At 46.8% G+C, this 21,686-nt stretch overlaps 2 protein-coding genes across 2 annotated transcripts in view; both read left to right on the top strand.

Moving 5' to 3' along the window:
- Window positions 1–4,284, top strand: part of ZMYM6 (zinc finger MYM-type containing 6) — a 50,641-nt gene extending 46,357 nt beyond the window's left edge. Inside the window, exon 17 of the mRNA XM_079921002.1 lies at window positions 2,645–4,284. Coding sequence (XP_079777128.1) covers window positions 2,645–2,742 — 98 coding nt within the window. The 3' untranslated portion in view covers window positions 2,743–4,284. The remainder of the gene's footprint in view (window positions 1–2,644) is intronic.
- Window positions 62–10,072, top strand: LOC307186218 (P2Y purinoceptor 2-like). Its single transcript, XM_079921117.1, is given in 5 exon segments — window positions 62–75; window positions 6,516–6,575; window positions 7,193–7,332; window positions 7,878–8,442; window positions 8,444–10,072. Coding segments are annotated over 2 exon segments (975 nt in total). The 5' UTR covers window positions 62–75; window positions 6,516–6,575; window positions 7,193–7,332; window positions 7,878–7,890; the 3' UTR covers window positions 8,867–10,072.
- The last annotated feature ends 11,614 nt before the right edge of the window (window positions 10,073–21,686 follow it).

Here is a 21,686-nt window from a genome sequence, read left to right as displayed (position 1 = left end):
TTGGGCGGCTTCTTCGCGCTCACGGGGGCGGCCAAGCTCTCGGAGCAGATCTCGGCTCCGGTGTCAGAGCAGATGGTGAGCGGCGCGGGGTGGGCGGCGGACGGTTGGGCGGGGGACTGGCCGCAGGGCGGCGGGGGCTGCGACCCCGGCCGTTACCCAGGTGCCCGGCCGGCCCCCGCCTCTCCGTGCCCGCCCGCGCCCCGCGGACCCGCCTGTCTTCGGGCCAGACGGCGCTAGAGCTGGGGGGAGCACCTGGACAGCTACTTAGGCGTGGGCCCCTGCCTGGGGAGTTCCTCCGAGTTCTCTGGATTTTCCCTGGAAGGGGACGGTCACATTCCCTTCCATTCGGGCATTTTTGGTCCCAGGCAGATCTGGAGCCGATGAGGAATACTCTGGGACCCTTGGGGAGAGAGAGGGACCGAGCTCCCTTTGCGCCCTCCTTCCTTTGCTTGAGTTCTTGGGGGTGTTCATGAGGCGGGGGGTTATTAATCCCTGCTTATCAGAGTAGGAAACCTGCCCTGAAGGTGAAGTGTATCTGCTAAAGGTTACACAACTAGTCAAGAAGCAGGACCCAAACTTTAGATACTCTCCTAACTTAGAATCCAGAGAGCCCTTCCCAGAGCCTGAGAGGGAGGCCTAGAAGTCGCCCTTCGACTTCCTGTCTAGTTCCAGACTCTCCGAAAAGCTGTCATGTCCTTCTGCCCACCAATCTGCCCAGTCCCTCAGATAAGCCAGACTTCTAGATCTCTGCCAGTTTCCTTCTTCCAGGCCTGGCTTAGGGTGGGGGGTTGTTTGGGGAAGTACATCCTCAGAACCGGACAGCTTAGAGTTTCTTCCTTAGAGCACTGAGTAGGGGAGGTAGAGCTGAGGTGGGAGAGCCAGCAAAGGTAGCCAACCTAAGGGTCCAGGTGAAGTTGTCATGTGGCCCAGGACAGAGCTTGACTTAGCGAGCGAGCTGAGTCACTCACTTTGACCCCCTCAACTCCCTTTCTGTCTACTGCAATGAGAGCCAGGTCCCAGCATATGATATTGAGTAGAATCTGTTTAATGAACAAGAATCTCCCCTTCCATTCCCTTCCTCCTCACCAGATATTCCCTGCATAGTAGCCTGAAGAGAAACCAGGCCAAACAGAAAGAGAAGCGCCGGAGTTCCCAAGGCCTTGGCACTAGATGAGAAAGCCCAAGCCTAGCTTCCTCTTCCCGGAATTTGGGGCTGGGTTGTAATCTGGTGAGAAAATCAGTCCATCTCTGTACCACCATCCCACCCTTCTTGGAGCGTAAAGCCTGTTTTCTGATTCCAAAGCTCAGCCCCCCAGGGAGGCCGTCTCCTTTCCAGGCTGGCTGACCTTAGCCCTGGACCTGGCCTAGAGTAGTATCTCCTTTGCTGGGGGCGTTGAGGGCACTGGCACAGAATGCCTCTGTGGAGCATCTGGGCAGTGGATCCTTGGTGACTCTGGCTGACAGGCATTCCCTGCCGCCCCTAGAAAGCCCTGTTCGTGCAGTTCGCTGAGGTGTTTCCACTGAAGGTGTTCGGCTACCAGCCAGATCCCATGAGCTACCAAGTGGCTGTGGGCTGGCTGGAACTGCTAGCTGGGTTGCTGCTGGTCCTGGGCCCACCGATGCTGCAAGAGATCAGCAACTTGCTTTTGACACTGCTCATGATGGGTAAGGGGGGTGCAACTGGGCTGGTGAAATGGGGACTTCTAGGCGAGGGTGATAGCAAAAAGTCTGGCTGTTCTCGTTACTTTTGCCACTCTTTTCATCTGGAACCAGAAGCATTTCCTGCTCTGTTGCAGTTTCCATGGTCTTCAGACTAGGCCAAGTGCTTTTTAAACTTAATATACTATAACCCTCTTCTATGTCAGATATACCTTCTATGTCATCAGTTCTATTGGCTGCATGGTATTTCCATTATAAGGATATATTGTAACCTAAAAGCCCCTACCCCTTTCTCATTACCCCTACCCTGAGATGAGGGGTTGGAGTAGCAGCCGCCACTGGACTCATGTGTCTGGCAGGTGGAAACAGAGAGCAAGGAAGCTGGGCCCCCTGACCAGAAAGGCAGAGGATTTCCCTGTGGCAGGCATTCCTAGAGGGCCTCCTCTTAGTGGCTCTGCCCACAGGAACTGCTGATGTACAAAGACAGCTGCTGCTTCAAAGGCCAGACATCTTCAGGCTCTTCTATGTCCCCTGGCCTTGTGTCACCATTGCTGCTGCCACTACCACCCTTCTTCCAGGCTTTCTTTCCATTTCCACAGCTTCCTTCATTTTCAGATCTTTCCCACTACCTCCACCACCAATCCCTGGGCCTTCTTCCCTCCACTAGGATTGAGAAAGGAGAAGGATCAGGGAGAATCCGTTCCAAAATGCCCACCTACTCACCTTGCCCTGTTTGGTTGGATTGTTGCTATTTCTTGCCATCTGAGAGGGTCTACGTTAGTTCAAGAAACTTTTGATTTCTGGTTCTGCTTTCTCTGGGAGGTCAGAGAGATGAGTGCAGCTAGTTTAGGGTGTGTGTGTTGGTGGGGGGCAGTGTTCAAGAGAGGGCTTAAGGTAGAGTGGGTCAGCTTGGCTGGAGGGCCCTGAGCTCCTGGATCTCCTGAGCATTCCCAGGGAGCCTCAGGGACCTCATTTTCCATTCCAGGGGCTATCTTCACTTTGGTGTCTCTGAAAGAATCACTGAACACCTGCATCCCAGCCATCGTCTGCCTGGGGCTCCTGCTGCTGCTGGATATCTGCTAGCTCTTAGTCCAAACTAAAAAGATGTTCAGACACCCTAGGAGGAAGTCTCCAAGTGCATTCAAGGAATCCTGGGAGTAGAGTCTGTCTTGCCTCCTCATGCCATGTCACTGCCAAAGCAGGAACATGGTGGAACACAGAATGTCACCTTGTTACCAGTACACCCAAGGTTGGCCAGCGTTGAAGTAGACATCTGGTCTACCTGGCCCTGCTTTGTCTCTTGGACATTTACTGCTCTTTTTTGAGGGGTACATGTTACATATTCTAGCATTCCTCATGTCATATGAAAATAGAAAATAAATTTAAATCACCCAAACTTTTAATGCCCCCAAATAACTACTTTCAATTCCTTTGTATAACTGTACCTCCCAGTTTTTTCTGTGCCTTTATACAGATGTTTTTAAATGAAAATGAGACCATATATACTACTTTATTATCTGCTTTTTAAACCTAATACACTGTAATACCATTCTCTGTCTGTTTTACCTCATTGATGTTAATGGGTGCATAGTATTCCATTGTAAGGATGTACTGTAATGTATCTATACAAGCCCCCAATGAGAAACATTTGGATTATTCCCAATTTTTTAACTATTGTAAACCTCACAGTTAATCATCTCTGCATATTTATTTTCTTTCCCTAAAAGTGAGGGTGCTGATTCAAAAGGCATGCACGTTTTTAAGGTTTTTATTATATGCTCAGAATTTACACATCGAGTACGGCAGAGTACTGAGTATACCTGCTTCTGCCTGCTGAGCCACGTGGGGTACTCCCCATTCTTTTTTTTTCTTTTAAATTTTATTTGTTTTTGGCTGCGTTGGGTCTTTGTTGCTGCACGCGGTCTTTCTCTAGTTGTGGTGAGCGGAAGCTACTCTTTGTTGTGGTGCATGGGCTTCTCATTGCGGTGGCTTCTCGTTGCGGAGCACGGGCTCTAGGCGCACGGGCTTCAGTAGTTGGAGCACACAGGCTTAGTAGTTGCGGCATGTGGGCCCTAGAGTGCGCGGGCTCTAGGGCGCGTGGGCTTCAGTAGTTGTGGCATGGGGGCTCCGTAGTTGTGTCTCATGGGCTTAGTTGCTCCGCAGCATGTGGGATCTTCTGGACCAGGAATTGAACCTGTGTCCGCTGCATTGGCAGGCAGATTCTTAACCACTGTACCACCAGGGATGTCCCTCCCATTCCTTTTTTAAATTAATTAATTTATTTTTGGCTGTGTTGGGTCCTCGTTTCTGCGCAAGGGCTTTCTCCAGTTGCGGCAAGCGGGGGCCACCCTTCATCACGGTGCGCGGGCCTCTCACTGTCGCGGCCTCTCTTGTTGCGGCGCACAGGCTCCAGATGCGCAGGCTCAGCAGTTGTGGCTTACGGGCCCAGTAGCTCTGTGGCATGTGGGATCCTCCCAGACCAGGGCTAGGACCTGTGTCCCCTGCATTGGCAGGCGGACTCTCAACCACTGCGCCACCAGGGAAGCCCCCTCCCATTCCTTTTTATCTTGTGCACTTGAGAGTTGTAAAGCTAACAGAGATGGGCATTAAGTCATTTTACAGGACCTGAAACTGCCAGGGAAGTGCTCCTTGGCACCTAGATGGAGGCAGGGAACAGCCAACTCTAAGGCATGCTGCACGTTAAAGCAGTGCCAGAACCTGTGATGAATCCCAGAGGTCCTAGGGAGTCGGAAGGGTGTGTGTGAGAGACAATTCTCGAGGGCAAGTGACCATGTTAGGGTACCTACTATCACATCACCAACCATCTTCACCTCAGTGGGGTTCTTTTGGGAAGTGATGTACCTCCATAAGGGAAAATAGTGAAGAAAAAGAAATCATTTATTTATGCAAATACTCTAGCCACCAGCCTACAAATTGCTTTGGGGGTTAGGGAATGGCTTTTGGGAGCCCACAGGAGTGAGAGAAGTCTATGTATATTACTCCATTTCATCTTCACTATAGAAGGGTAATTTCTGCTCTGACACTGATGAGCTGGGAACCTCAGGTAAGCTGGCACTCTTAGTTAGGTCTTCTTGTGTCTGAAAGCACAGTGATGCAACCTCTCTATAGTTAGGGGTGTGTGTGTGTGTATGTATGTGTGTGTGTATACATATATATGTATATTAATACATATATATGTAGTAGTATATGTATACTACATGTACAGTGTGTCAAAACAATAAGGAAACTTTCTGTCACATAAGAGGTCCAGAGATAACATAGCTTCAGTTTCTTTTTTAAAAAAAAATAAATTTATTTATTTTTCTCTGCGTTGGGTCTTCGTTGCTGTGTATGGGCTTTCTCTAGTTGCAGTGAGTGGGGGCTACTCTTTGTTGCGGTGTGCGGACTTCTTATCGTGGTGGCTTCTCTTGTTGTGGAGCATGGGCTCTGGGCGCCTGGGCTTCAGTAGTTGTGGCTCACAGGCTCCGTAGTTGTGGCTCGTGGGATCTAGAGCGCAGGCTCAGTAGTTGTGCTGCTTTCAATTTATTGACTTCTGCCCTCAGGGTTACAAAATAGCTGAAGCAGCTCCAGACAACACATTTGCACATAATATCCAAAGGTGAAAAGAAAGAGGAAAGCTCTCTTAGAAGACCCTAGGTTTCCCCTTGCATCCCACTGTACAGAATTATGTCACATTTCCATTCTTAGACCAGTCACTGGCAAGGAGAATGGAATTTCCAAGTTGGACTTAGACAAGTTAAGATTTACCCACACTGGTCAAGTGGTCAGCAAAGAAGAAGGGAGAGAGTAGATAGTGCCACTTATTAACTTATTTGCAAATATGGATAATAATGGCAAATATTTTCATAGAGTTGCTGTGAAGATTTAGTGAGTTAAAGTGTTTACAGTAGTGCCTGGTACATAATAAGTGCTCAGTAAATGCTATTATTAAATAGCGTTTGTTATTAAATAGCAGTTCTACAGATGAGAAAATGGATTCAGAAAGCTTAAGTGCCTATGTGTCAGACCTGAGACTAGAATTAAGACCTGGTTGACTCCAGAACCCACACTTTCCACTGCACCAGTTGCCAAAGTTGGAAGTGGGCAGGTGTGGCACCCCTGCTCTTCAACTTGAAGGTAGATGGGATGATCGGTTCAATGTAATTAAATCTCCATTGCTTCCCAGAATTGCCCTTCTGCATGAAAATTTTGAAGCCCTTGAAAGTAGAGCCTGGAAACCCTGGGATCTTGGCCTCTTACCATCTCTACCCCTTCCAGGATTCCATAGCCAGCTTGTCTCCAACCAGGACTTTGAGTAAAACCTCACACAGCTGGTATTAGATTGAAGGCTCCTATTTACCGAGGCTTGGCCTGTCAGCTGATTTAGCAGCTACAGGGCCCTTCAAGCTTGGCTGTAGGGCCCACCTAGCAGCTTCAGGAAAGGCAGGGTGCTGGAAGAGTAGGCTGGCCAGCTGGTATGGAGGAGCAGTTGGGATTGACAGCAGCAGGAGTATCTTTAGCTTTAGCTGTGCTGCCTCACCCCAAGGAGAAGCCAGGCCTTAGGAAACGGGCCCCCCAAACCACAGCCTAAGCCTTGGTCAGGTTGGCACAATGACATTCAGCTGCGAGGCCTTCCTTATACTTTGCTATCTCCCTCCCTGTGCCCCCTTGCCTTGCAATGACATTCCCTTCCCTTGGGGCCCTGGCTGCACCCCACAAACCCTGCTCACAGCTGTCACAGGTGGACTCCAGCCCTTCCAGCTGTTGAGCCCATTCTTCATGTCATGTCTTGGGATTAGTCAGTTGATGGGAGGGCCTAGGATATGTGGGTGGCAGTGGATTCTCATCTGTCTCAGCTCCTTAAACCCAGGCCCCCAGGAACCCAAAGAGATCTGCAGCAGCCAGAGCAGCAAGAGGTAAGAGAGGAGTGATCTGGTGGGAAGGCGGGGAGAGGTTCAGGGTGGGATGGTTAGGGCCAGAGCCATGGTGGGCCGAGCTGAGTGCGAGGGGCAGAAGGGAATACACTCACTCAGGGTCCCAGAAAGGACTGGAGCCTGAGAGATTCAAAGGTAAGAAGTACAAATTTTGGTATTGGAGGAACCATGTTTTGGAACACCCTAGGAGTGTGACTATGTGCCACAACTAGGAACAGGACATTGGCTTGTGCACTTACCCCCTTGGGGAGAGGGGGAATATGCCCAGATGTGTTTGTGCTGTTGTGTTTGACTGGGGTGTCCGTGTCTCTAACGCTGTGTGTGTGCCTGTGTGAGTGTACACATTTATCTCTGTGCTGCCTAGAGGGGAAGGGAGCGTATCTCCCCAGTGTCAGCCAGTGCTCAGAGTTTTACGTATGTTTTCTCATAATCCCCCCAACACCACTGTGAGGCAGGTATTTTAATCTCCATTTTACAGCAGAGAAGACAGGCTCAGTGAAGCTGAGTAATGTGCCCGAGGTCATAATGGCAGATAAATGTGTGTATCTAGGATCTGCCTGATTCCCGGGCCTGTGCTCTTTTTGCTTTGCTGTCCAAAGTTTTAAATCAGACCCAGGACTTCTTTGTGGTCAAAAGGCAAGGGGGAAGGAAACACGACTGGAAGGCCTGTGAGACGTGAAACCTTTTCAGCTCTGCCCAGGGTGCTCCAGGCAAGCCCCAGGAGAGGACCTTCACCAAGGTAAGTCCAAGGTCACTGTGCATGGGCCTGCCTCTGGGTCACTGCATCCTAAGTCCATAACTCCATCCACGCCTCACTCTCCCCCCTACTGATCTGGATGGCACTGGAGCAGGGAGGCGTGGGCTTTTTCTAGGAAGGACCCTATATTCCAGCCTGGTTTCTCCATAACTCCCTGTTGGCTCAGCCTTGCTTAGGCTTATTAATGCACATACCTGGGCACCACAAGTCAGAACCGTACACCATCTGTGAGGGACACCTTCACCCTCCCAGTCGCCAAGGTTGGAAATTTCCAAACTACCTGGGATTCCTGTCTCTTCCTCATTTTCTACATCTTGTCACCAAGCTCATTCTACTTCAGATAACTCTGGAGCCCATCCCCTCCTCTCCATCCCCAGCTGGTGCTGGCTGTGCTCAGGCCTCAGCCCCTCGCCGGGCTTCCCACCACCACCGACTGAGGAAAAGAGGACGGGGGTCGGGTGGGGGAAGGCGGGATGGAGGGCTCTTGTATGGCTAACCTCCATGGTGACCTCTCTTCCTCTTGCTAGCCCAAGGTCCGAGATGAACAGCAGCGCTGGGGACCTGGGTGTTGGTGCTGGCGGCCGCAGCCCCTGGGGCGACCCTGCTGGCTTCATTGCGGTGCCCACAGCCTACGCCTTGGCGCCGGGCCTGGGGCTGCCGGCCAACGTGGCGGCCCTGGCAGTGTTCATCCGCCGCGGCAGGCGCCTGGGCCAGGCCCTGCGTCTCCACCTGCTCAACCTGGCCATGGCCGACGTGCTCTTCATGCTTACACTGCCGCTGCGGCTCACGTACTACCTGGGCCCGACCCACTGGCCCTTCTTGGAGGCTGCCTGCCGCGCGGCCGGGACCACCTACTGCGTGTCCACCTACGCGGCCTTGGCCTTCGAGGCGCTCACCAGCGTGTGCCGCTGCGGCTCGGTGCGGCCGCCCAGCCCTGCGCCGCTGGGGCCCCGCCCGCGCCATGTGTGCTGCTGCCCGGCTGGCCGGCCAGGCCTGTGCCGCACCCTCGCTGGCCGCCCCGCATGCGCTGCGCCCCAGGCCGGGCAGCGCCAGCGCGGACCTGGCCTACGACACCGTGGCCGCCTTCCCCGCCGCCTTCCTGCTGGTGCTTGCGGCCTATGTGAGCTTGGCGCGGGTGCTCGCGGCGCCCTCGGGCCCGGGCCCGGCCCTCGCCCCAGACGGTCCAAACCGGCGCGCGGCCAGGACAATGGTGCTCGGGCACCTGTTGGTCTTTGCCCTCTGCCTGGCACCCTACCACCTGCTGCTGGCGCCCTGGGTGGCCGGGCAGGAGGACACCGTGGGCCGCGACGACAGAGGGTGCCAGGCCACCTCCACGCTTGACGTCCTGCACACCCTCAGCCTGGCGCTGCTGAGTCTCAACGGCTGCCTGGACCCGCTCATCTACTGCTTCTCTGTGCGCAGCTTCTGCCAGGACTGCTGGGCTCTGAGCTGCCTCCCGGGGGTAGGGAGGTCCGGGTCACACTCGGTCTCCTCGGCCTCCACGGCCTCCTCCTAGAGAGTCCCCTGGCCTGCTGCCTGCTTCACCCCTGCCACCCTCCCAGTGGCGTCCTGGGTGGTGAAAGCTCTTTGCAAGGACCTAGACTCCAGTCCTGACGCAGCCACATACTAGCCGCCTGTAGTTGTAGACCTCCGGGCTCTGTCAAAAGGGGAAAGAACATTCTTTATTGACCCGAATGTTTCCTAGACTTTGCCAGTGTTTGGATACAGATAATATGCCATTGCTTTCAAAATCTCTGGGGATAAACCCCAAAGTCCTAAACAGGGCCTACAAGGGCTAACTGCCTCCTGCTTCTCTCTCAGCATCCTCTCATCCTCATTTTCCCTCTTCTCCTCTACCACATCTGCCCGTCTCCATGGGTTGAGTCACCTTATCAGTCTCTGGAACAGACCAGTTTCCTCCTCTTCAAAGCCTTTGCAGCTGACCGCCAGGAATGATGTCCCTCCGTCTCCTTTGCTAAGTTAATTCCTTTCCATTCTCACTTCCTCAAACGTAGCTGTAGGGAAGCCTTTGTTGACCAGCACCACATACACCATTCCCTAGACTGGGTTAGATCTGGTTGCTCCTTTATAGCTCTTTCCACAATTGCAATCAAGCAAGTAACTGGTTAGTTCTTTTTTTTTTTTTTTCTGTTGTTCTTTTTCTCTGTATTTATGTCGATCCATAAGAGAGCGCCATTTTTGTAGACCCAAAAGGGTTGAATAGTGGCAGTTTTATTTTCATCCAATTCAACTTAATAAATTCCATGTTTGTCATATTTACTGCTTGCTACTGTGCCTTGCATGTAGTAAGACCTCAGTATGTCAGATGAATGCATGAAACCTGAATATCATTAGCTTAAAATGCTCAAGGACTCACTCAGACATTCTAGTCTCCGGTAGATTTTCCTCAAGTGTTTCTGGGATTCTCCAAGCTTGTATTACCAGATGCATTCTTTTTGTTTGTTTGTTTTTGGTTTTTTTGCGGTATGCGGGCCTCTCACTGTTGTGGCCTCTCCCGTTGCGGAGCACAGGCTCCGGACGCGCAGGCTCAGCGGCCATGGCTCACAGGCCCAGCCGCCCCGCGACTCGTGGGATCCTCCCGGACCGGGGCACGAACCCGCGTCCCCTGCATCGGCAGGCAGACTCCCAACCACTGCGCCACCAGGGAAGCCCCCAGATGCATTCTTGAAGCAGTCCTGATGATTGCTTCCGTCTGCAGTTGCTGGTTACCCACGACTCTGCCATCACCTCCACTGTCCCAAGAGTCCTGTGCCAAGACTTGGTGATAACCAAGCTGGAGATCCATCCTGCCATTAGCTGGGACAGGGATCCGTCAGACTTGCTGCCTTCTGCTTCAGCTTAGCCGGGACTCTGTCACTGGGTGCAAATCCCTGGCAATGGTTCTGGCCACCAGTGCTTTCCCTCCTCGTGCCTTGATGACTTAGCAGTTGGCTTCAAGTGGGGGAATGGAACCACTCCCTCTCCTCGGCCATGTTATAGGGGGCCCCATAACAAGGCTGCTTGGATCTCAAGCTTAATGAGTGAGGGCAGCGTGTTCATGTTGCCAAGTCAGATGGGTCAGGAAGGGTTCACCAGTCAGCTACCATGTCTTACTGACCTCAGGTCCTATTGCTGAATTTGCCTTCTAATGGTAAGTTTGAGAAATTTCTTTAATTTTTGATACATTACCTTTCATTGTTCCCTTATTCCTCCTTTAACTGTTTTCTTTTACATTTTAAAAATAATGCTCATGAAAAGAAATTCAAAGCAGTAGAGAAAAATGCAAAATCAAAAATAAAGCTTCTCCCGGTGGTAACCACCATTCACAGTTTCTTGTGTATCTTTCCAGAGATTTTCTATTACAGTACAGATATAGGTATAGTCAATTTCCTTCAAAAATCCACAAATGGGATAGTGTTACAAGGCTCTTCTGCACTTTTCCTCATTTAATGTATCTTGTACTTCCTTTTATATCAGCACGTATAGATCTACCTCATTCTTTTTAATAGATGCAGAGTATTGATTTCACTCAATTGATCCCCCTGTTGATGGGCATTTTTTTTAACATCTTTATTGGAGTATAATTGCTTTACAATGGTGTATTAGTTTCTGCAGTGTAACAAAGTGAATCAGCTATACATATATTCCCATTTCTCCTCCCTCTTTTCGTCTCCTTCCCACCCTCCCTATCCCACCCCTTGGGCATTTGCTTTACTGTGATAACTAATAATGCAATGAGTGTCCCTGTCCACAAATCTTTGCATACTTGTAAATCTGTAGAATAAATTCCTGGCAGTGAAATCGCTGCGTCAAGGAGTATGTGTGTGCACTTAAATGGTTTAATTAAATCACCAAATTGCCTCCAAAAATGCAGCACCAATTACACACCCATCAACAGCTCGTAACAGTCCCTGTTTTATCACACCCTCACTAGGACTGGATATTGTCACCTGCCTCCTCCTTGAATCTGGACTCCTGTCTGCATTTCAACTGTGGGCATGGTTAATTTGCTTCTTTTTCCTAGAAGTCTTCTCAGTCTCCTCCATATCTGAAACCTGCCAGTGGGGGCAGAAGTGGGAAGGGAAAGGGTATCACCTGAGACCTCATACCAGCCAAACGCCTGTCTTGCTTGCTAGAGGAATTAAACAAAAGCCCAAATACACATTGGTAATTGTCATCTCTCCTTCCTTGGGAATTAGGTTGGCTCATTCCATGCAACACTGACCATCATCTCAGGCCAAGGCCAGGAGGCAGCCTGGGCCCACGTCATGAATTCACTTGCTCTGGTGGAATGAATTGCTTCTTGCTGGGTCTCTGAGAAATGATCTCGTGTCCACGCTAGAGCCAGCTGAATCTCCTGAAGCCAAATTTGATTCTGTTCAAATAAAAAAATGATTCCCTGTGGCATCATCCATCCCCGTGGTCTTGTACTATCTTGCTTTTGATGTGACTTTTCCCTTAGTAGTCAGTTTCCTTTGGGAAATGTCTAACTTAGTCTTCTGTGTCTGACCTGAGGAAAAAGAACTTGAGAGTCGATTGCCTCTGGGAGCTCAGACACAGTGGAAGGAAGGCCTCTGTTTGGAGTTAGTGCATTTGGGAATCACCCTCCCCTCTCCCTGGTGATTCAGGAGAGTAGGAACCTGGGGTGAGAACCCAGAGGCAAAGAGCTTGAGGGATGAGAGAGAACAGATGGCTTTGTACTGTCAATCCTTTTGGATTCTTTTTGCCTTATTTATTCTAAACTTTCAAGAATTTGACCCAAGACCCTCCCTCAGTCCAGGATGGAGAAGAGGGAGCCCAGGTTGGTCGTTGATTAGATGCTGGACACCCTCTTTCTCCAGGATCCAGGGAAAACTCATCTGCCAACTGTTCCCAGCAGCTGGGGGAGTCTAGGGTATGTTTTCAGTATGCCCTGGACCCCGCTACCTCTTGTAGGGCCAGGAACGCCCAATTCCCACCCCTACCCACCCAGGCCACACCCTGTAGCTGTGGGGTCCAAACGTGGTGCAGAGAAGATGCTCCTGACACCGAAGGAAGAACGCTTCCTTTCCTGCCGGAACCCGCTCTCTCCTTCAGCTCAATTACTGTCCAGGTCTCTGAACCCAGCCCAAGCCCGTTCCTGCCTTTGGCTGGGGCTGGTCCAGGTCCTCGGCTCTGCACACGCCAGCCTAGGGCCCCTCAGCCAGCCGTGCTTCCTCAGTGACCCTGCTTGCTTTTCCTGAGTCCGCCTCTCCAGACCAGCCTCGCCTGTTCCCTCAGCCCCTGCAGGAAGCCTGTCACACCTCAGCTTGATTTCTCTATTGTATTCAGGCCCTGGCCCCAGGCACTCTCTCTGCAGCTGATTCTTTGCCTTGACATCTATTTCCTTCTCCTCTAGCCTTGGAAGGAGGATAGTGTTTTCCCTCTGGGTTTTGCAGATACCCCTGTGGCTGCAGCTGTCTTTCACTGGTCCTGAAACCAGCTCCATGGACTACATTCCAGCTTCAGGGACTGGGACCTCCTCCCCAGACCAGTCACTCCAGGGCTCTCCCACGCCTGCCCTTTCCCTCTGCTGGTATGGAACATGCCCACCATCTGGCCCTAGTGCTGTCGTTAAGTCATGCTTCTTTGCCCCTAATTTTCCGTGAGCACCAGGCTAGCTCTGAAATGTACTAGTGGTTGGGGTGCTGGGCTCACGCTGGCCCCTAGCATTGGTGGGGTTCTGGGTGAGCGTGCAGAAGGAGGCCCAGATACTATATGTCTAAATATTTACAAGTTATAAATTAAGCAAGCACATTTTTAAATGAAATGCATTCCATTCATCTTCCTTGAAAAATATACCTTCATAATGACAGAATAGAAAAATACATTTAAAGTTGTGGTTTTCAAGACTGAAAATCAGCAAATTATCAAAGGTGAGAGAATCTAATTTTACATATTATGTTCAAACATTGTGTTTGGGTGGTGTATGATAAATTATTATTACAGAAAATATTAATTATTTTAATTTCATCATATAAATCACCATTATTCATAATATAAATATTTTTTTACCATTTCTTCAAGCCATTTCTATACTCATACAGAAATTCTTAAGTTCTTTTTTTCAAAAATTTCAATAATTTACTGTTATTTTATTTTATTTATTTAATTTTACTTATTTATTTATTTATTTATGGCTGGGTTGGGTCTTTGTTCCTTCACCCGGGCTTTCTTTAGTTGCGGCGAGCGGGGGCTACTCTTCGCTGCGGTGCACGGGCTTCTCATTGAGGTGGCTTCTCTTGTTGCAGACCACGGGCTCTAGGCAGGCGGGCTTCAGTAGTTGTGGCACTCGGGCTCAGTAGTTGTGGCTCACGGGTTCTAGAGGGCAGGCTCAGTAGTTGTGGTGCTCGGGCTTAGTTGCTCCGTGGCATGTGGGATCTTCGCGGACCAGGGCTCGAACCCGTGTCCCCTGCATTGGCAGGCGGACTCCCAACCACTGCGCCACCAGGGAAGGCCCTATTTCACTTTTAAAACTAAAACATATATCTATACATATCAGAAAATGTTTTTTTTGAAATTGAGAAACACTGCATGTGAAATATACAACCAAAGTGAGATTTCAATAAAATATGAGGCAATTAGAACAATGAAAGGAAAATGTCTGACAATGAATAAGATTCACAGACATAAAATCTCAAAACTAATTTTTATACAGACTACTTTTTGGGTACTATAGATTGAGGTATAATCTTGATTGAAGAGAGATCTGAACAAATTTAGCAATGAGTCGTCATTTTCTGTTATTTTAAAATAACAGTCCAGGGACTTCCCTGGTGGCACAGTGGTTAAGAATCTGCCTGCCTATGCAGGGGACACGGGTTCGAGCCCTGGTCCACGAAGATCCCACATGCCGCAGAGCAACTAAGTCCGTGTGCCACAGCTACTGAGTCTGCGCTCTACAGCCTGTGAACCACAGCTACAGAGGCCTAGGGCTGAAGCCCGCTCGCCACAACTACTGAAGCCCGCGCGCTTAGAACACGTGCTCTGCAACAAGGGAAGCCACGGCAATGAGAAGCCTGGGCACTGCAACAAAGAGTAGCCCCTGCTCACCCCAACTAGAAAAAGCCTGCGCGCAGCAACAAAGACCCGACGCAGCCAATAAATAAATAAATAAAAGTGAAATAGTTAACTCTTATGTTTCTATAAACTTTTACTAACATTTTTTTTTACTAATATCTCTTTAAAATTAATATATTTTTCCACCAATGAACATAGTTTGTTCTTTAGTGGAGAATTTTATTTGTTTCATTTAACTTTTCTGGTACATATCATATCTTAAGTAAATTAAATGTAATTGATTTAATGGCATTTAGTTGAGATTTCTACCATGTGTCTGAGAGTGGTTCTGAGGTCATATTTGATGTGTTTCATCAATATATTCTATCTTTGGGCATGTCCAGAAAATATTACATATAATCTTTGAATTACTCCAAAAAATGTCATTGCTATCAGCACAATTGAAACTATGTCTTTTAGTAAATCCAAACTATGTACAATACATGGCCAAAGAATATTTCTGGATTTTTGGCCCAACTTTTGCCTTGTATACCTTTCTTTGTTAATCACATTAGCACTATGACCATAGATTTATCCTTGGCAATCTTTTTTTTTTTGCGGTACATGGGCCTCTCCTGTTGTGGAGCACAGGCTCCGGACGTGCAGGCTCAGCGGCCATGGCTCACGGGCCCCGCCGCTCCGTGGCATGTGGGATCTTCCCGGACCGGGGCACGAACCCGCGTCCCCTGCATCGGCAGGCGGACTCTCAACCACTGCACCACCAGGGAAGCCCCTTGGCAATCTTTTAAATCAATGTTCAAAACTGAAAGCTGTTTTTTCGTTCTTCATTCAAATCATACTTGTATTTTGGAATTCTGATTTGCATAGGGTATAACACCCTAACACATACTGTACTCTGGTTGCAATAACTGGAAAAAACCAAATAAATTATAAATACCATATTTTAAAGATACTGAAGAGCTGTGGAAGCAGCAATGACTAGAAGAATTGGTAGAAGAGTTGGTAGTCACTGGATGTTTTCTTCCCTGGGAACATTTGCTCATTCTGTGCATGAGTTGAGTATTGAGCTTGACCCATGCAGAGACCTTATATTGGTAGAAAAAGGAACCACATGTCTTTTGGCAGTTAAGTGGGGCTGTTGTGAGAAACTGGGGACTCTAAAACACAGCTGTTTGTAACCATAGGACATTTTCTGAGTTCTGAGTCTGAGTGTGAAAGGCTGGGAAGCTAAGCTGAGGGCTTCCAAAAGGCCAAGTGAAATCTCTCATAATCTTGAGATGCTTAGGACACAAAGTCCAATTAGAGGAATGAGGCCTGATGCAAAAACATAGCTGATATTCCCCTCAAGAAAATTTCTAGACTTTGAAGCTGTGGGAATAAAGAGGAGGTAGGAAAAAAAGCTAAAGTGCCAGGTGCAGAGCCTCTAAAGGGCAGAACCGAATCTCCAGTGAGTCTTTCAGGATTGGGGAGACAGAGAGCAATTAGACTCTTAGTCAAAAGCCCAGGAAAGCCCAACCTGAAAGCAAGAATGAGTCGGAGGTGGACTGAATCATACTGAAGTTGTCACCCAGCTCTGTCATAGTTAACTTGTAACTGGATTGAGGTGACCAGTCCCTTATCCTGTCTGCCTAACAGAGGAAAGATGGAACTTTCTGTGATAGGAGATATCATACAGACCTTCTACATGACTTTAACAATGTCTGGCACACAATAAAAAGTCACTAGACATGCAAAGAGGTAGGAAAATGAGACTGATCATCAGACAGACAATAAAAACTGATCAATAAGTGATCCAGATGTTGGCGTATAAGACAAAGACTTTATTTATTTTTAATTAATTAATTTATTTTTGGCTGCATTGGGTCTTTGTTGCTGCATGCGGGCTTTATGTAATTGCAGCGAGTGGGGGCTACTCTTCATTGCAGTGCACGGGCTTCTCATTGCGGTGGCTTCTCTTGTAGAATAGCATGGGCTCTAGGTGCGTGGGCTTCAGTAGTTGTGGCACATGGGCTCAGTAGTTGTGGCTCGTGGGCTCTAGAGTGCAGACTCAGTAGTTGTGGTGCCTGGGCTTAATTGCTCCGTGGCATGTGGGATCTTCCCGGACCAGGGATTGAACCTGTGTCCCCTGCACTGGCGGGTAGATTCTTAACCACTGTGCCACCAGGGAAGTCCCCAAGGCAAGGATTTTAAATAATTATAATTAATTAAAATGATTAAAGAAAATAGAGGAAAATATGGACAAAATGAATTAAAAATAGACATTTTCAATGGAGAATTGAAATTCCCCAAAAGGAATCAAGTGATTGATTTGAGAACAATAGAGAGAAGGTAATATTGGCAAAACTTGGGATTCTTTTATTAACAGAATAACAGTTAATAAGCAGAATTCACACATATAATTTCACCCAGTCAAAAAACTATATATAAAAGTAAAACAGGGCTTCCCTGGTGGCACAGTGGTTGAGAATCCGCCTGCCGATGCAGGGGACACGGGTTCGTGCCCCGGTCCGGGAAAATCCCCCATGCCACGGAGTGGCTGGGCCTGTGAGCCATGGCCGCTGAGCCTGCGCGTCCGGAGCCTGTGCTCCGCAACGGGAGAGGCCACAACAGTGACAGGCCCACGTACCGCAAAAAAAAAAAAAAAAAAAAAGTAAAACAAATTAATCGAGCTCTTGCTAGAAGCAAATCTACCAATAAACATGAGTAATTAATGTTACAAGGTAAATTTTTACCAAGGTAATTTTTCTGGGAAGAAAGGATCATTAGCATTTCAACACTGATGGCAACAACGTAAGAAAAGTCTGTCATCAAATACTTTATTGGTCTCAGGCACTTAAGACAATGAGGGGTCAAATAACCTTTTTAGTTGCAGCCTGCCAGGGCTTCTGTCCTGGGGCATTAGAGGGAATCAGAGATGGGGTAGGTTACCTTTGAAACTTCAAAAACAGCAGCAGTTTTCATGGGGAAGGGGTCACTTGTATGAGCAAACTGTCTTTGTAAAAATGTCAACTGAGAAAAAAAATGATATATTACTGTGATTTGAAAGAAAATGAAAAATCTAATATTCCAGTTAGTTCAAGTTATTTTGCTTGAATTGTTAAATTTTTCTTGGAAATTAAGGCATGACAGAAGCATGGGATACAGAGGGGGAAAGCATGGGATCTGGAGTTTGAGAGACCTAGGATGAAATCCCAGCCCCACCATGTTCCAGATATAGGACCTTGGCAAAGTACTGCCCCCTCACATGCTCAGTTTTACCCAGATGTAAAGGATGAGACAGTATCCGTAAGGTGTGTCATATAATACTTGGATATAAAAAGGTGTCAATGGGTGGTGGTGCTAATTCTTACTATTGTGGTGGAACTAATATTTGAAGATTAAATGCTCATTTTGAAGACTTTGTTCTTAATTTGGACTTCTTTGAGTAGATTTGCTTTTACAATGCTGTAGGAATAAAGTGCAATATAATGGAATATAAAATGTGGCATCTAAGCACTGGTCACACACTCAGGACAGACACAAAACTATACACCTACTTCTGAATATTAAATAGGAAATTTAGACATGTAAAAATGAATTTACATCTCTATATTTTTCAAAATAAAACAGAGAAGCTGGAATGTAACAACAGAAATAAACTAGTAGTACAATGTCAGAAGTGGAGATGTTTGAGATTTTGTGTTATAACTAATCTTCTGCATTATGAATTTTAACTAAAACAAGAGGATGTGCTGAAAAAACAGATTCCTCTGGCCAACCGAGTGGATTGACAATTCTGAAAATGCTGCTGTTATTAAGAGATGGGACAGGCTTAAACAAACAGGGACAATAGCTTATATCCTCTGTTAAAAGAAGTGCTCACAGATTTCCATTGCAAATGGTACAGAGAATGTTGTTTGAAGTGAGAGTTCCTTCTGGAACTACCTCCTGATGAGGACTGATGGAAGATGACTGGTTGGAGCTGGGGCTTCCAAGTTGAGCCTGTAGCTCATTTTTGTGTAAAACCCCCATGCATCACCATTTACCAAGAAAATGAAAAATAAACTTGAGTTTCCTTTCTTTACTTGAAAAAAAAGAAAGAAAAGGAATCAAATAAACATTCTAGGACTGAAAATTACAGTGCCTGAAATTAAGAACTCATTGGATAGATTTAACAGCAGATTGGACATAGATTATAAAATTCAAGAAATGTCAATAGAAAATATCTAAATAGAAATACAAAGAGAATAAAGAACAAAAAAATTTAAGAAAAGAACACAAATGATGAGATCAATCAAAACTCCAATATGCTTGTAATGGAGAGCCAGAGAGAAGAGAGAAGATGGGGGTAGAGGGCATATCTGAAGAAATTAGAGCCAAGAATTTTTCAAAATTGATGAAATACATTGATGCACAGATTTGAGAACTTCAGTGAACCCCAAGTAGGATAAATAAGAACAAATAAACCAAACCAACCAAGCAAAAATATCATAGTCATATTCTAGTCAAAGAACTTGAATCCAAAGACAGTAGAAAATCTTAAAATCATACAGAAGATACATTACAATTAAAGAAGCAATAATAAGATTAATATGTAGTTTTCCAAAGAAAATATGGAAGGTAGAAGACAATGGAATGACATCTTCAAAGTGCTGGGGGAAAAAAAACTGACAACCTAAAAAAAACAATCCTTCAAAAATAAAAGTGAAATAAAGACAAAAACTGAACACGTCCAAAGGAGGGCTTCTTGAGTGTGGAGTTCTGGAGTTTGGAGTTTTCCTAAGATTGGTTCAAGATGGCGGAGTAGAAGGATGTGTGCTCACTCCCTCTTGCGAGAGCACCAGAATCACAACTAACTGCTGAACAATCATTGACAAGAAGACACTGGAACTCCCCAAAAAAGATACGTCACATCCAAAGACAAAGGAGAAGCCACAATGAGATGGTAGGAGGGGTGCAATCACAATAAAATCAAATCCCATAACCACTGGGTGGGTGTCTCACAAACTAGAGAACACTTATACCACAAAAGTCCACCCACTGGAGTGAAGGTTCTAAGCCCCACATCAGGTTTCCCAACCTGGGGGTCCAGCAACAGGAAGAGGAATTCCTAGAGAATCAGACTTTGAAGCCTAGTGGGATTTGATTGCAGGACTTTGACAGGACTGGGGGAAACAGAGACTCCACTCTTGGAGGGCACACACAAAGTAGAGTGTGCATCAGGACCCAGGGGAAGGAGCAATGACCCCCATAGGAGACTGAACCAGACCTACCTGCTAGTGTTGGAGGGTCTCCTGCAGAGGCGGGGGGTGGCTGTGGCTCACTGCGGGGACAAGGTCACTGGCAGCAGAAGTTCTGGGAAGTACTCCTTGGCATGAGCCCTCCCAGAGTCCACCATAAGCCCCACCAAAAAGCCGGGTAGTCTCCAGTGCTGGGTAGCCTCAGGCCAAACAACCATCAGGGAGGGAACCGAGTCCCACCCATCAGCAGACAAGCAGATTAAAGTTTTACTGAGCTCTGCCCACCAGAGCAACACCCAGCTCTACCCACCACCAGTCCCTCCCATCAGGAAGCTTGCACAAGCCTCTTAGATAGCCTCATCCACCAGAGGGAAGACAGCAGAAGCAAGAAGAACTACAATTCTTCAGCCTGTGGAATGAAAACCATATTCACAAAAAGATAGACAAAATGAAAAGGCAGAGGACTGTGCACCAGATGAAGGAACAAGTTAAAACCCCAGAAAAACAACTAAATGAAGTGGAGATAGGCAAACTTCCAGAAAAAGAATTCAGAATAATGATAGTGAAGATGATCCAGGACCTCGGAAAAAGAATGGAGGCAAAGGTCAAGAAGATGCAAGAAATGTTTAACAAAGACCTAGAAGAATTAAAGAGCAAACAAAGAGAGATGAACAATACAATAACTGAAATGAAAAATACACTAGAAGGAATCAACAACAGAATAACTGAGGCAGAAGAACAGATAAGTGACCTGGAAGACAGAATGGTGGAATTCACTGCCATGGAACAGAATAAAAAAAAAAGAATGAAAAGAAATGAAGACAGCCCAGGAGACCTCTGGGACAACATTAAACAAACCAACATTCACATTATAGGGGTCCCAGAAGGGGAAGTGAGAGAGAAAGAACCTGAGACAATATTTGAAGAGATTATAGTCAAAAACTTCCTGAACACAGGAGAGGAAATAGCCACCCAAGTCCAGAAAACACAGAGAGTCCCAGACAGGATAAACCCAAGGAGAAACATACTGAGACACATGGTAATCAAGTTGACAGAAATTAAAGACCAAGAAAAATTATTGAAAGCAACCAGGAAAAACGACAAGTAACATACAAGGGAACTCCCATAAGGTTAACAGCTGATTTCTCAGCAGAAAGTCTACAAGCCAGCATGCAGTGGCACGATATATTTAAAGTGATGAAAGGGAAGAACCTACAACCAAGATTACTCTATCTGGCAAGGATCTCATTCAGATTCGATGGAGAAATTAAAAGTTTTACAGACAAGCAAAAGCTAGGAGAATTTGACACCACCAAACCAGCTCTACAATAAATGCTAAAGGAACTTCTCTAAGTGGGAAATACAAGAGAAGAAAAGGACCTACAAAAACAAACCCAAAACAATTAAGAAAATGGTAATAGGAACATGCATATCAATAATTACCTTAAATGTGAATGGAATAAATTCTCCAACCAAATGACACAGGCTCGCAGAATGTATACAAAAACAAGACCCATACATATGCTGTCTACAAGAGACCCACTTCAGACCTAGGGACACACACAGACAGAAAGTGAGAGGATGGAAAAAGATATCCCATGCAAAGCAAAATCAAAAGAAAGCTGGAGTAGCAATATTCATATCAGATAAAATAGACTTTAAAATAAAGAATGTTACAAAAGACAAGAAAGGACACTACATAATGATCAAGCGATCAATCCAAAAATAAGATATAACAGTTATAAATATATATGCACCCAACATAGGAGCACCTCAATACATAAGGCAACTGCTAACAGCTATAAAGGAGGAAATCGACAGTAAATAGTGGGGAATATCAACACCTCACTTACACCAATGGACAGATCACCCAGACAGAAAATTAATAAGGAAACACAAGCTTTAAATGACACAATAGTCCAGAGAGATTTAATTGATATTTATAGGACATTCCATCCGAAAACAGCAGATTACACTTTCTTCTCAAGTGCACATGGAACATTCTCCAGGATAGATCACATCTTGGGTCACAAATCAAAGCTCAGTAAATTTAAGAAAATTGAAATCATATCAAGCATC

This window comes from Stenella coeruleoalba (assembly GCF_951394435.1).
Source record: "Stenella coeruleoalba genome assembly, chromosome: 1".
In the NCBI taxonomy this organism is placed as follows: Eukaryota; Metazoa; Chordata; class Mammalia; order Artiodactyla; family Delphinidae; genus Stenella; species Stenella coeruleoalba.
The sequence above is the reverse complement of the archived record's forward strand: the minus strand, read 5'-3'. Positions and strand labels throughout refer to the sequence as shown.